Below are 13,056 nucleotides of genomic sequence, written 5' to 3' on the forward strand. Positions count from 1 at the left end.
TTTAGCTAGTTGTTATCAAACAACATTGTAAGAATTTGCACGGAAAAGGTACACAGTGTTTGAACATACTACTCAAGTAAATATTGCAAATTATCTTCTGAACTAGTACTACAATTAACCATGACATCATAGCTTTGGATTGCAGAAAAGATCACTCCAATTTTAGCCAAGAAACAAAACACTACAGCAAAGAAACATAAATTAGATTTGGAAAAGCAGTACGGCATTAAGGTGAAGTATACCAGAGTGTGGAAAGCAAAGTAGAGGGCAATGAAAGAACTATATGGTGATTGGGCAAATACTTTTAGGATGCTTTATAACTTCAAAGCAGAGGTGGAGAAGAGGTCACCTGGCAGTATTGTGGAGATAGATACTGAGGTAACAGAGGATGGTAGAGTTCTTTTCTCCAAGTTCTTTATGGCTTTAAAGCCTTGCATAGATGGCTTCAAAGCAGGGTGCCGTCCATATTTGAGCATAGACTTATCTTTTTGACTGGAAAATAGAATGGTCAATTGGCAGCATGCAGTGCTTTAGATGGACACAACTAGATTTTCCTTGTTGCTATTGGTTTGTTTCAGTCAGAGACAGAGGTTTTATGGACATGGTTCATGATGCAATTGAAAAGATGCATAGGGCCAGTGTCACCTTTGGCAGTACATACAGCTGCATATAAAGGGCTAGAAAATGCCGTGAAGAATGTTTTCCTCATTATGAGCAAAGGGAGTGCTTCGGCCATATGTGGATGAATATGATATGTTTTCAACGTTAACTTTTTTCGCGGATAGATCTTCTTAACTAGATCCAAGTCGACATGCTCCGAGATTTTTTTTTCCTGGCCATAATTACCACATTCTTTCACTCACTTACCATATTATTAACCACTTACTTGCCGAATAAAATAAACTTAATTGCCATATTTTTAGGGCATCGCTACGCGTCCTCCGGTAGATGTTTAGTAAACATCCGTCACCAAAATAGTCGTCAGATCTCCACGTGCATAGTCGTCCACGGTTGTCCAATCTCATTACTAGCACACAGCTCGGTCGCTTCCTGAAACAACAAGATAGTTACAGAATCAACCGACCGATCTGTTTCCCGTGCGCGTGCCAAATCATTTTTTCTTTAAAACTAGACCTATGTTTCTGAAACAAGAACGCTGTTGCAGAAATGGTAGCCGTAGGATCACGAGCTCGACGACCGTCTGATATTCTTCCCGTACGTGTGTTGTTTTTTCTTTAAAACAAGTCCTATGTTTCTGAAATAAGAATGCTGCTGCAGAAAAAAAGATCCACACTCATTCGGCAGAATGGCATCTTTCATCACTGTAACAAAGTGGTTGTTGCAGAAAATATTTTGCAATATATGTCTTGTTGCAGAAATCTTTGCAACTCATGTCTTGTTGCAGAAATCTTTGCAACCCATGTCTTGTTGCAGAAATCTTTGCAACCCATGTCTTGTTGCAGAAATTAGGCTTGAAATCCTCGTCATCTTTGCCCTCACAGCCGCACGAGCCTCCGTCGCTGCAAACTCTCTTTTTCTGAAACAAATGCTCAGTTACAGGAAAAACATGGACACAAAGAAGCTTGCTCATGACCGTACAATCAAAAACCAATCCAACGCACGCGGAGGTGGCGGACGTCCGCAAGCTATCCGCCGGCTGAAGGTAAGAGTTTTCCTATTTTTTATGCCGTTTCATACAAAGATTCGATATTTATAAAATCCAATTCCCACAATGTTTTGATGTTCTTGTCATGTTAATCCTACCTAGTTGTCATCTCTCATAAAGCTTGTCGGTGCTGATAAAATTCTAGTTGCCACAGTTTTTTTTGTGTTCTTGTCACTTTGTTTCTACCAAGTTGCCATATGGTCTCATGCAAGTTGTGAGTTATTGTAAAAAATATTTTTCACGGTGTTTTGCTGTATTTATTTGTTTCATTCTACCTGATTGTTGTGTTGTATCATAAAATGTCATTCGATTGTTCTAAGACCTAGTTGTCATGGTGTTTGTTTTTCTTATGAAATTAGTTTGACTCTGTTGTCTATATAAGCTTGTTATGTGTATTAAATATCAATTCTCGCATTATTTTGCAGCGTTTTCCATTTAAATTATACCTAGGGGCCAGTTATTTCATATGTACCAGTACATTATATGGATAAAAGTATACCCGGTTACCTATATAAGCTTGTCAGTTATTATAAATACAGTTGTCTTGTTATTATTTTGCAATGCTTGCCACTTAAGTATATCTGAGGGCCAATTATTTCATATGTATTAGTATATTATATACGAATAAAAAATGTTTATAATGGTTGCCTAGCCTGCAATGTCCTACACCCCCTACTTCGTGTTTACTAGGAATAGTAGGAGTAGTAAAAACGTAGACCAAACAAGCATGCTAGCATGATGTGTCATTTAAAAAAGGTAGACACATGCATGCTACTAGCATGCTTGTTTCGGGTTTGACTGGGACATTAAAAAAGAAACAGTCACTACTACTAATGTCTTGCACATCGGTTACCCTCTTTCTCGCGTGTCCCATGTCGCCGCACGGGACGACGTCCGTGTGCACACTGCTAGATATATATTCCCATATATCTTTCTACAAACTACAATCATGTTTGACACACACGTTCATGGCGTATATAATTTTCTATTCGTAGCAACGCACAGATTTTGAGCTAGTACATATATATCTTTCTACAAACTACAATCACGTTTGGCACACACGTTCATGGCGTATGTTATTTGCTATTCGTAGCAACACATAGATTATTAGCTAGTCGTTATCAAACAACAGTGTAAGAAAATACAGAATCTAGCTAGTATTACCAACACAACACAACAGAACTAAAATATTGTGTTTGTATTTGCATGGAAAAGGTACACGGTGTTTGAACATACTACTCAAGTAAATATATATATATATATCTTTCTACAAACTACAATCACGTTTGGCACACACGTTCATGGCGTATGTTATTTGCTGTTCGTAGCAACCCACAGATTTTTAGCTTGTCGTTATCAAATAACATTGTAAAAAAATACAGAATCTAGCTAGTATTACCAACACAACACAACGGAACTAAAATATTGTGTTTGTATTTGCATGGAAAAGGTACACGGTGTTTGAACATACTACTCAAGTAAATATATATATATCTTTCTACAAACTACAATCACGTTTGGCACACACGTTCATGGCGTATGTTATTTGCTGTTCGTAGCAACGCACAGATTTTTAGCTTGTCGTTATCAAATAACATTGTAAAAAAATACAGAATCTAGCTAGTATTATCAACACAACACAACGGAACTAAAATATTGTGTTTGTATTTGCATGGAAAAGGTACACGGTGTTTGAACATACTACTCAAGTAAATACTCCAATTAACCAGCTGTCGGCATCAGTCCGTTGCACATTCGAATTCTCGATCAGCATTGTTCGTGTCTGACCGACCGCGTCGAACTCGAACTAGTAGTGCAGGCCCTGAAGCAGACCTCGGAACCTCTCCACGTTGCCGCCAAACTCCCCGTGCTTCAATATCCTGAAGGCCAGAAGCGCGCGCACGCCGGCGGCGCCTGCGAGGCGAGGGCTCCCCCACGGCGGATGGATGCCCATGTGCGCGGCGATGCGGTCCAACCCCACCGGCATGCTTGGGCAGTCGACCGCCATCGTCGCTACATCGTAGACCTTCTGGCCGAGGTAACAATGCATGGCGGCGACAAACCCGGCCACGTTGTGCGGCAGCTGGGCGCCGTTGGTGATTACCTTGAGCAGGTAGGCTATGTGGTAGGCACCGTCGTAGGTGATCCACGACGGCCGCCCGTGTCCGGCGCCGACGAGGCCGGAGCCCAACAGCAGCGCGCCAAGAATGTATGCGTCCACGCCGTGATTACGGAGCGTGTCGACGTACAGGCCGCGTCGAGCAAGGTACTCGAGCGCCTTCTCCTCGTGCGGGTCGGCCTGGCGGCAGAAGTCGCGGAGATTGAACTCCCACGCGAGCTGCTGCCCTTGATGGTCACAGACGGCGACGCCGACCTGGAGCGGCTTCAGCTCGTCCACGTTGGCCTTCATGAGCGCGTAGCGCTCCTCCACCGTCATACTCTTATGATCCTGGCCGGCGGCGTGTACAACTCCAGGGTAGTGCACGTCGAAGGCAACGTAGCGTGCGCCCGCGGCGAAGTTCTCGAGGTAGGCCCACTCATCGGCGAAGTTCCACGCCCATACAGGGCGCACGAGGACCGGCAGCTGCGGCTGTACCGGCGGCAGGGGAAACGCGTGGTAGGCAAACGGCGGGGGCTGCACCTGCACGGGAAACATGGTGGTGAAACGCGGCGGCGTTGGCTGTGGAAACATGGCGAACGACATGCCGGCGGCCGGGCTCACGCCGATGCGTCCACGCTGCATATATATCGAATTGTTTGGTCAATTCGATCGCTTGTTGTGCTATTTTGTTGCTCTAAGCGGTGCGGAGGTCCTTTATATATACGGAAGAATCGAGCTGAGGTCGGACAAGGAGAGGAGCCGCACGCGGACTCGGAATACGAATCGGCCAGTAATTCGGCGAAGATGACGTACCACTGATTTTCGAGTTGAATACGGTCGCAGTCAAGGTGGGGAGGGGCATCCGGCATCCACTCCGGGAGCCTCTGTCGTATCCCTCCAAAGCCGTCCGGCCAGTGTGGATCCGTTGGAGAGAAAGCTCATCCATGTCGGCCAAGGCGGAGCCGTAGCTGCAGACCAGGCTGGTGTAGGCGAACGGCAGGAGGAGGGGGGCATAGACCAGCGACTGGCGCGGCGGCTGGGGAAGGGCGGCCGCCATGGACCGGCCAGGGGTGGGTGTTCGTCTCGCCGCCGGTGGGGATGCAGTGGAAGAGGGGCGGTCGTGTTCTGTGAGGGAGAGAGGAGCTTAGAGCATGTCTAGTAGTGTCCTCAAACCCAAAGGGTTCGAGAGGAGGAGCCCCGATGTCCACCTCCGCTTCTTCAAGAAGCCCCATGAACGATGTTGACGGGGCAGGCATTCCGTCGAGCACCTCGTGCACGACGGGCAGAGGTGCGGGAGACGAGGCGGGCAGGGCGGCCGGGGCGGGTGTCGGCTTCTTTCTGGAGGTCGTCTTCTTCACCTTCGGCGCCGCTGCCCCCTTCGGCCCAAGTGAGGGCTTCTTCCTCACCTTCGGCGCCGTTGCGACCGGGGCGACAGAGGCGACGGCCGGGGCGGGCTGGGGGAGGACGACGTGCTGGCCAGCACGCCGACGGCCGGGGTGGCCGGGGCGACGGCCGGCGCGGGCGGAGGGAGCGCGGCCGCGGGCGGGGCGGCTGGGGCGACGAACGAGGCCGGTGGGCGGAGCTGCGGGGGCGGGGTGATGGGCGGAGGGAGGAAGGACGCGGGCGGGGCGGCCGGGGCGACGAAGGAGGCCGGCTGCGACGACGGGAGCTACGAGGGCGGGGCGGGCGGCAGGAACTTTCCCTCCCGCGCAACGAACTGTCGACTGTGGGTTGGAGCTGGGGTTCCCTCTCCAATCCTCACTTTTACAGATTGGGAGGGCAATCCCAGATCGAATCCGTAAAAAAAATTAAGGATTTAGGAGTTCTAGTCTACGCGTTTTTTTCGTCCAACCCGTAAAAAAAACAGTTATTTCTGTTTATTTGAGGGTTTGAGGGCTCTACTAGACATGCTCTTATCGACATGTGCAGTGAGCGAGTGGAGTGTTTGCTCTGGTTGTTCAATTTCTTTTTTTGATCGGGGCACGTGTCCGCCTGTGTGCTGAGTTCTATGTGGTTGTGACCTTTTCTACGGTAAATTCTTACATTCGTATGTTTATGTACATTCCTATGTAATTTGTTAATAAAATATTTAAAAAAACTTATATGTAAAAACGGAAGGAATATTTAATAGCATCATTCGATCATATAACAAATTTTATAACAAAACTAGATGCCATTTAGTGGACTCGAAATTGGATGATGATAATATAAGGGATCAAGACTTAGAACATGACAAAATCAATACTGATCCCATGGATTGTGTGATTCTGAATAGAGTCCCTAATAATTTGAAATCAAACACATCATCAAAACTTGAGCTCCACTAAGGTGGCAAATTTTGGACATATTTTAAAGTACCAAGTGAATGAAGCTCTAACAATATCTCAACCATGGAACAAAGCATTATTGATTGTATAAACAAATGGAAATTTAAAGATAATAATCATCAAAAAACAAATAGTAGATATTGTTTCTCAGTTGTTTTTTAATATTTTTGTAACTAATGATAGTACATTTATGTGATTGTGAATTATATGTGAAGACATGTCTTCGGATCGTGTTACACGCGCGCTCACATCATGGGCATGAGACACATTTAAATGGCATGACAAAGAATTGATAAATAAGATTAAGTAATGTTTTATTATAGATTGTGATACGTACGTTGCACATGCAAACTTACTAGTTACGTAGAAAGGAGACCACAATAGCTATATGTAAATCGAATTTAGAATTTAATTCGTCATATTTCGCTTGAAAAAAGGAGCTCGCCAAAGAAGTCGTCTGGATCTATCTTAGGGTGACAAACAACCTCAATATCTATTTTGGATGACCGGCAATATCATTAGAGCAACGTTGCGCGCCGGCGCGGCGGTCCAATGCTTAGGTCGGTTGCATCCCATTTGTTGTATGTGAGCGGCGCGGCTGCTGGATCCTGGGAAAAACGATTTGCTCTGCACCTTCTTCTTTTTGAAGAAAAAACAAATACCCCTGCACCTTCTTCTTCTTCAGTATGCATCCACATCTTGTCCCTACCAGTGGCCATCCTCATCGCTGGTCCCCATCCTCGTCGTCGGTCCCCTTGCCAACCGTCCTCGTCGCCGCCCCCACCCTTGTCGGACTTACTCGTCGGCGCCGGCACACACGCAAGAGATATACCTGTGGTTGCAGCTCTCAACGGCGATGGTTGAATCAAATGACACAACTGGTTGAAGGAAAAATGTTGCACTGTGACAATGGTTGCAACAAACATGCATGGTGGCCGGTTCCAGCAATTCGAAATGCCAGTTGTAGCAAATCTTGAAGCCGGTTCCAACATTATCACGGCTGCCACGCGTCCAGCCGCCCACTACATGGGTTGACTCTCCCCGGGGGATGTAGCAAATTTTCATCACCGTAGTAGCAAAAAAGAGAAGTCGTGTTGGACGAGAAGTCGTGCACGGCTCTGAAGGAGAAGGACAAAAAGAAGAAGGACAGGCAAAAGGCCCGAGAGGGTCTTTGGTTGAAGGGTCCACATGACACAAGGTGCGAGGACATGTTTGCTCCCTCTCATCTGGAGGGAGAGGGGGAAGAAGACGAGGAGGAGGAGAGAGGCTCCACCTACACAAAGAAGAGAGCGACGTCCAAAGACACCGAGGGAGATCTAGCTCCCTTTGCTCCAAAGGGCCAATGCAGGGCCCCCGCGGCCCTCTTTGATGATGTCCCAGGTTCCAGCGAGAAATCCGAGAATTATGAACTGGTCCCTTGAAGGACCCTCAGGGTGAAACCCTGAGCGCAAAGGTAATTATCAAAGATCCGAACATACTACAATTCTGAGATGTTGTTGTTTAACGGTTAAGGCCCTTTTTCTGCATTGTAGCCCACCGCGTGACTTCCTCGCTAATCAGATTTCATAGGGGGACTCTTTGCCGGTGGATCTGGCAGAAAGCGGGACCGGTTCACACAACCATCGATGAGATCGGAGAGTTAGCATCTCGACAAAATCTCCCGGAATTGGAAACCAAGGTCGGAGGTGACGATATCATGGACGAGGCTAATACCTCGCCCGCAAAGGACCAGGAGGATGAATCCCTCGTGGCAAGAAAGGAGGGAGAGCCCGAACATTCCGGGTCTTCTCCGAAGATAATTCTGAAGGCCTCTCAGCCTTCGGAACCATCTGCAATAGTTTCTCCGCAGAGGGAGACTGCCATTTCGCACCCAGAACCGTTCACAACAGAGCGGACCCAAATTGGGTGGTCGGTCAAGATGGAGGAGGGTCTAAATGACTCTTCCATCCCTGGAGAAGATTGTGCTCACCTGAGAGCGGTTCTAATAAGTATTTGGTCCGTTGACAGCGGACTGAAAGAGGCTTTCGACGACCTCTTAACATGTTTCAAGGTAATGTGTGCTCCTTTTTTACAAGTAATTGTGTTTTATAGGTTTATAAGCAAACCCTATATCCAGTAGCCCCCGTGCCTTGTGTGAGTTTGAAAAACTCATGCGGGGGTCATGGATTATCCTCTTGGATGCCTTCCTTTGTAATTTCCTTCTGCGCCTCGTTTGCGCTACATGTACTTGTACCTAGTGTCAAGTCACTTTCGAGCTGGAATATAACAAGAGGTGGGGTTTTTGCCCCCCTTTCAATCTCGAAAAAAACTCAGTCGCCTCAGTCGATGCTATATTTCCGCGATCTTACATTGAGAAGCGGTCAAAATTTTATTTTCAATTTTTTCTTTGTTTTCTTTTATTTTACGTCATTTAACTGAGATCTAGCGACATCCATAAGAATATGTGTCGCGTGGGACTCAACCTTTGAACTCAGATTGGGGGCAAGAATAACTCAACAACTATCCATATTTTCTTATGTATTTCTCACAACATCCAACATAATTGTGAATATGCGCAGCAACATCCAACATGTTTGAGGCTGTCAGCATAGCATCGACCTGCTCGCTCGTCACCGACGTATTCACATGCAGGTACCTCGTATGGCTCCAAGCCCTCAATTATGACAGCAAACGAGTCGACTCCGAATGAGTTGGGTTAGGTTTAGTCCAAGTCATACTAAAATATGAATGAGCTCAAACTTGCGAAGCTCAAGATCGAGTTGTAGAAAGTGATTTGTTTTTAGCTTGTAACGATTTCGAGTCTACCTCAAGCTAAATAAGATGATTCTTTTTAAACAACCTATGGCAATATTCAAACAAGATAGGCCCCAAAAGACAACATAGGAAACCATGTAAAATATTATTCCAATAGAAACAATGATAATAAACAATTAATGTATTTCGACTTATATTCCAATCGGAGCAATTTTAGAGTAGAGAGAATAAGTCATGGAGGAGAATGAAAAGCTTGAAAAAAAAGTGATTCGTTTTTAGCTTGTAACGATTTTGAGTCTACCTCAAGCTAAATAAGATGATTCTTATTTAAACAACCTATGACAGTTTTCAGACCAGATAGGTCGCAAAAGACAACATAGAAAACAATGTAAAATATTATTCCAATCGAAACAATGATACTATCTCCGTCACGGTTTAGAAGACACAGTTAAATTTACGTGCATTTTTATAATAAATAAGGTTTAAGGCGCATTGCATTTATTCTTAGTAGTAGAGAGAAAAAATGGGAAAAATGAAGAAAAAAAAAGTTGCGACGCCTGAGAGATTCGAACTCTCGCGGGGAAACCCCATGTACTTAGCAGGCACACGCCTTAACCACTCGGCCAAAGCGTCACATTGTTGTTCAGAAAGGTACTTTTTGTCTGAAAAAGGGATGTGATATCTAAACCCGACTCGCTCCCTGAAATCCCACCAGCCAAGGCCCCTAACACAGCAGTCAGACCATGGACGGCGGCGGCGGCGGCGGCGGCGGGAGGAGCCTCCGGCCCGGACGAGCCTTGCGACGCGCGCGTGGTGCGCGAGCTCCTCCGGTCGACGGGGCTCGGCGAGGGCGAGGGCGAGCCGCGCGTCGTGCACCAGTTCCTGGACCTGGCCTATCGCTACGTCGGGGACGTGCTCGGCGATGCCCAGGTCTACGCCGACCACGCAGCCAAGCCCCAGCTCGACGCCGACGACGTTCGTCTCGCAATCCAGGCTAGGGTCAACTTCTCCTTCTTCCAGCCGCCGCCACGCGAGGTACGACTTCGAATCTCACCCAAAAAAAAAAACCTAGAGCTTATATATCTTCGTTAAGATTCGGACGAATTTACTAGGATTCGTAGCTTCATCCAATTTGTGAATGACGAGGGCAAGGGGCCACTTTAAACTCTAGACCGAGGACCGACTTTCCTATGAAACTATCAGATTATTGATGAGGATAAGGGTGTATTGTTGTGGACTCCAATTTTGGGAAAATCTTAAATTTCAAATAAGGGGCAACTTCTCGACTAAATGAATATTTCAGCAGTCAACCAAAGCTTCAGACATGGTAGATTGGTAGTTACTGGTTAGAAGCCACCATCCGCAACGGACATTGCGGTTTTGAGTCCTTCAGCTCACGAAATGTCATTTTGTCTATTAGCCATCCGGGGACCAACATATCGGTCAGTGTTAGCCTGTCAGGCCCTGTTTGGATTGACGTTTTCTTTTTAACACCTGTAAAAAATACTGGACTCGGCTCATCGTTTTGTTTCTGGCCGAAAATTGCTGAGTGGCCGGAGATGATGCAAGGATAGTTAAATTGGGGAAGAAGATTGACGTCCAATTTAATCCATGTGTTGTTAGGAATATTCAGCCGAGCCCATATCTTGTTTGGAAAGTTGAATGCTTATTTGCTAAAGGGTCCAAACTCTTACGAATCATGTGCAACTAGTTCCATACAAACAATGTAACCTTTGAGATCCAAGGAAGAAATAAATAGCCTCTTCATTTATTGCAGGGACGCTGCTGGTAATTTAGCAGCCATCTTACAGTTGAAATTGGAAATGAGACTACTCAGGTTCTTGATGAGTTGGCTTTACTCTTTAGATATATTAGGTACATTATCGATAACTTTTCTTAGATTTTAATGCTCTTCATGGGATGGTTCATGTCGAGTAATCGCATGGAAGGGAGATGATCTGTTATAGCTTCTAGACCGGAGGGTATGCCTTTGGCCAGGATGCGCTAGAGGGCTAACAAGGTATCAGCAAGGAGGCACTGTATCCAGCGCAGATCAGAATGGTAACCGGGTAGTGGGGAATAGAAATTAGGGGAAGACTTGTCGATTAAATGAATGCGTTCCACAATAAGCACACATCAATCAAAGCTTCAGACATGGTGGTTAGAAGGCACCATCTGCAACAGCAGAGATTGCGGTTTTGAGTGCTTGAGCTTACGAAATGTCGTTTTCTTGTACACTTATAGCCATTTGAGGGACCAACATATCAGTCAGTGTCATACTGAAATTATAAGGAGAAAAGAACAAGAATACTTATTACGAATGTTCAGCTGAGCCCATGTCTTGTTTGGAAAGTTGAATGCTTATATACTGAAGGGTTCAAAATTTTAGGAATTATGTGCAGCTAGTTCCATATAAACAATGTAACATTTGAGAAGCAAGCAAGAAGTTAATAACCTCTTCTGTTAGCGCAGAGATCCCGCTTGTACTGTAAGCAGACGCCTTTACTGTTGGACTTGGAAACAAGAATACTCGGTGTCTTTATTACTCTCTCCATTCCTAAATGTATGTCTTTTTAGAGGTTTCAACAAGGACTACAAAAGAATGTATATAGCCATATTTTAGTGTATAGATCCGTTCATTTTGCTCCGTATGTAGTACCCACTGGAAAATGTTACAGCTTGCTTGCTGATGCTTGTGCCCTTTGTGCCTAGCGCCCTGCTATTTCACAATGAAAAATGCTGGTTACTGAGGGAAGGAAGCAGCCTTGCAAATAGTGTGAGGTGTCCTGTAGGAAACTAATTAACCCGAGAGTTGCACGTAGTAGAGATGAATATTTACTGTCAGATGCACTCATTTTGTTTTTAGAACAGTGTGTGTAAAGATACCTTCTGTGGGTGCAGGATGAACAGTTTATGGCAAATGGAAAAAGAAAACAAGAGCCCGTCTAGCTCAGTTGGTAGAGCGCAAGGCTCTTAACCTTGTGGTCGTGGGTTCGAGCCCCACGGTGGGCGACCATTTTTTTTATTGTTCCTTTTTCTACTTTCCAGGAACCGATTTCCATGTGCAGTGAATGATGGACGGCCATTGCGTTGCAAAGGGCATGTGGTTGCTTTCAGATTCGTTTTACTTTCTTTGTTGTTGTCAAAGTTTATCTCGATTCAAAATGTTCCACTCAGGTTTTTGCCTTCTTTCAACCTGGGAGGGAGAGATTCGGGTTGCTGCTTGGCCATTGTTGCCTCTTGAGCCTTGCGCTACCACTGTCTCCTTGTGTGGCTCGTCGCCTTCCCCTCTATCTCCCAATATCGTCTCGAGCCATAGTCGTCGAGCACCCCCATGACCGATCATATCACAACAACCGTCGATGATGTACCGCGACGTGAGGCTCTAGCCGCAGGGCAAGTGGGGAGGAGATCCTTAACCTGAATGTAGTGGTGTGGGTGTGACTTAGCACATTCACCACAGCAAAGGAGGTGGCGCGCGCCTGTGACACCGCCAAGCTTTGCTTTTTCGAGAGATGGGCAAAGGTAAACATGTCCAGCGACGCCGCAACCGCGACTGCGATAACGCTTCCTATGCCGAGGAGAAGGAGTATCATGAGGTCGAACGCACCGATACCACCTTTGTGGCTACACTCCTCGAGGAGGACCCATGGACCCTCACCGAGGACCATACATTCTTCAAGTCCCGGGAGAAAACACACATGATTGAGCTTCAAGAGGGGGCAGGGGTGTGCAAAATCGCGCACCCTGAGGCTGAGCTTGAGGAGATGTCCGAGGAGCTCGTCGACGACGAGAAGGGGAAGGATAACTTGATGCTGTAGCTTCGGCTTACTGCTAGAGACCACGATGACACACCCTCCAGCGGGCGGTGATCCCCATCTACTCTGAGTTAGACATTTTTTACTCTTCAAGGAACATGAGTAGAGCTCATCCTTTATTCTAGTTCTATTTTTAGTATTATGAATTATCTTGATGATTTAGCTAGGTCGAGGTCGATGTAGTGTCAGTTGGTAGTGGACTGTTTAATCAAGTTATGTAGGATGTTAATATGCTATTCTTGTTTAATTATACAATGAAGCAGTTCAAATTTATGTTTGAAATGAACTCATGTGCAAAAAAATGTGTTTACTTAAGTTTTGACGGGTTGTCCAACAGAAGTTTAATAAAAGCCGCAATTAAAGGTTGAAAGCTTAAGTTCTGGGAGGTTC

At 45.9% G+C, this 13,056-nt stretch overlaps 2 protein-coding genes and 2 non-coding genes across 4 annotated transcripts; 2 read left to right on the forward strand and 2 right to left on the reverse strand.

Moving 5' to 3' along the window:
- Positions 1–3,473: 3,473 nt before the first annotated feature.
- LOC123442048 (probable CCR4-associated factor 1 homolog 11) lies at positions 3,474–4,824 on the reverse strand. Its single transcript, XM_045118165.1, has 2 exons — positions 4,603–4,824; positions 3,474–4,403 (listed from the first exon to the last, which is right to left on the reverse strand). The coding sequence occupies exons 1-2, from the start codon at positions 4,822–4,824 to the stop codon at positions 3,474–3,476; spliced, it is 1,152 nt and encodes a 383-aa protein (XP_044974100.1).
- Positions 4,825–5,365: 541 nt separating this feature from the next.
- LOC123442050 lies at positions 5,366–12,916 on the forward strand. The gene is made up of 3 exons (XM_045118166.1): positions 5,366–5,493; positions 9,520–9,883; positions 11,750–12,916. The coding sequence occupies exons 1-3, from the start codon at positions 5,366–5,368 to the stop codon at positions 11,795–11,797; spliced, it is 540 nt and encodes a 179-aa protein (XP_044974101.1). The 3' UTR covers positions 11,798–12,916.
- On the reverse strand, positions 9,400–9,481 carry TRNAS-GCU. Its single transcript has one exon. It is a non-coding gene; the product is annotated as a tRNA-Ser (tRNA).
- On the forward strand, positions 11,788–11,860 carry TRNAK-CUU. Its single transcript has one exon. It is a non-coding gene; the product is annotated as a tRNA-Lys (tRNA).
- Positions 12,917–13,056: the final 140 nt, after the last annotated feature.

The sequence above is a fragment of the Hordeum vulgare genome, chromosome 3H, assembly GCF_904849725.1.
Source record: "Hordeum vulgare subsp. vulgare chromosome 3H, MorexV3_pseudomolecules_assembly, whole genome shotgun sequence".
NCBI lineage: Eukaryota > Viridiplantae > Streptophyta > Magnoliopsida > Poales > Poaceae > Hordeum > Hordeum vulgare.

Bases quoted from the DNA above. Each gene is read 5' to 3' on its own strand.
- LOC123442048 (XM_045118165.1), bottom strand. From the start codon at position 4,824: ATGGCGGCCGCCCTTCCCCAGCCGCCGCGCCAGTCGCTGGTCTATGCC. The intron at 4,404-4,602 runs GTATTCAACTCG...ATATATATGCAG, and splicing joins TCCCCACCTTGACTGCGACC to CGTGGACGCATCGGCGTGAG.
- LOC123442050 (XM_045118166.1), top strand. From the start codon at position 5,366: ATGGGCGGAGGGAGGAAGGACGCGGGCGGGGCGGCCGGGGCGACGAAG. The intron at 5,494-9,519 runs GTGGGTTGGAGC...TGTCTGAAAAAG, and splicing joins CGCGCAACGAACTGTCGACT to GGATGTGATATCTAAACCCG. The intron at 9,884-11,749 runs GTACGACTTCGA...CTGTGGGTGCAG, and splicing joins TCCAGCCGCCGCCACGCGAG to GATGAACAGTTTATGGCAAA.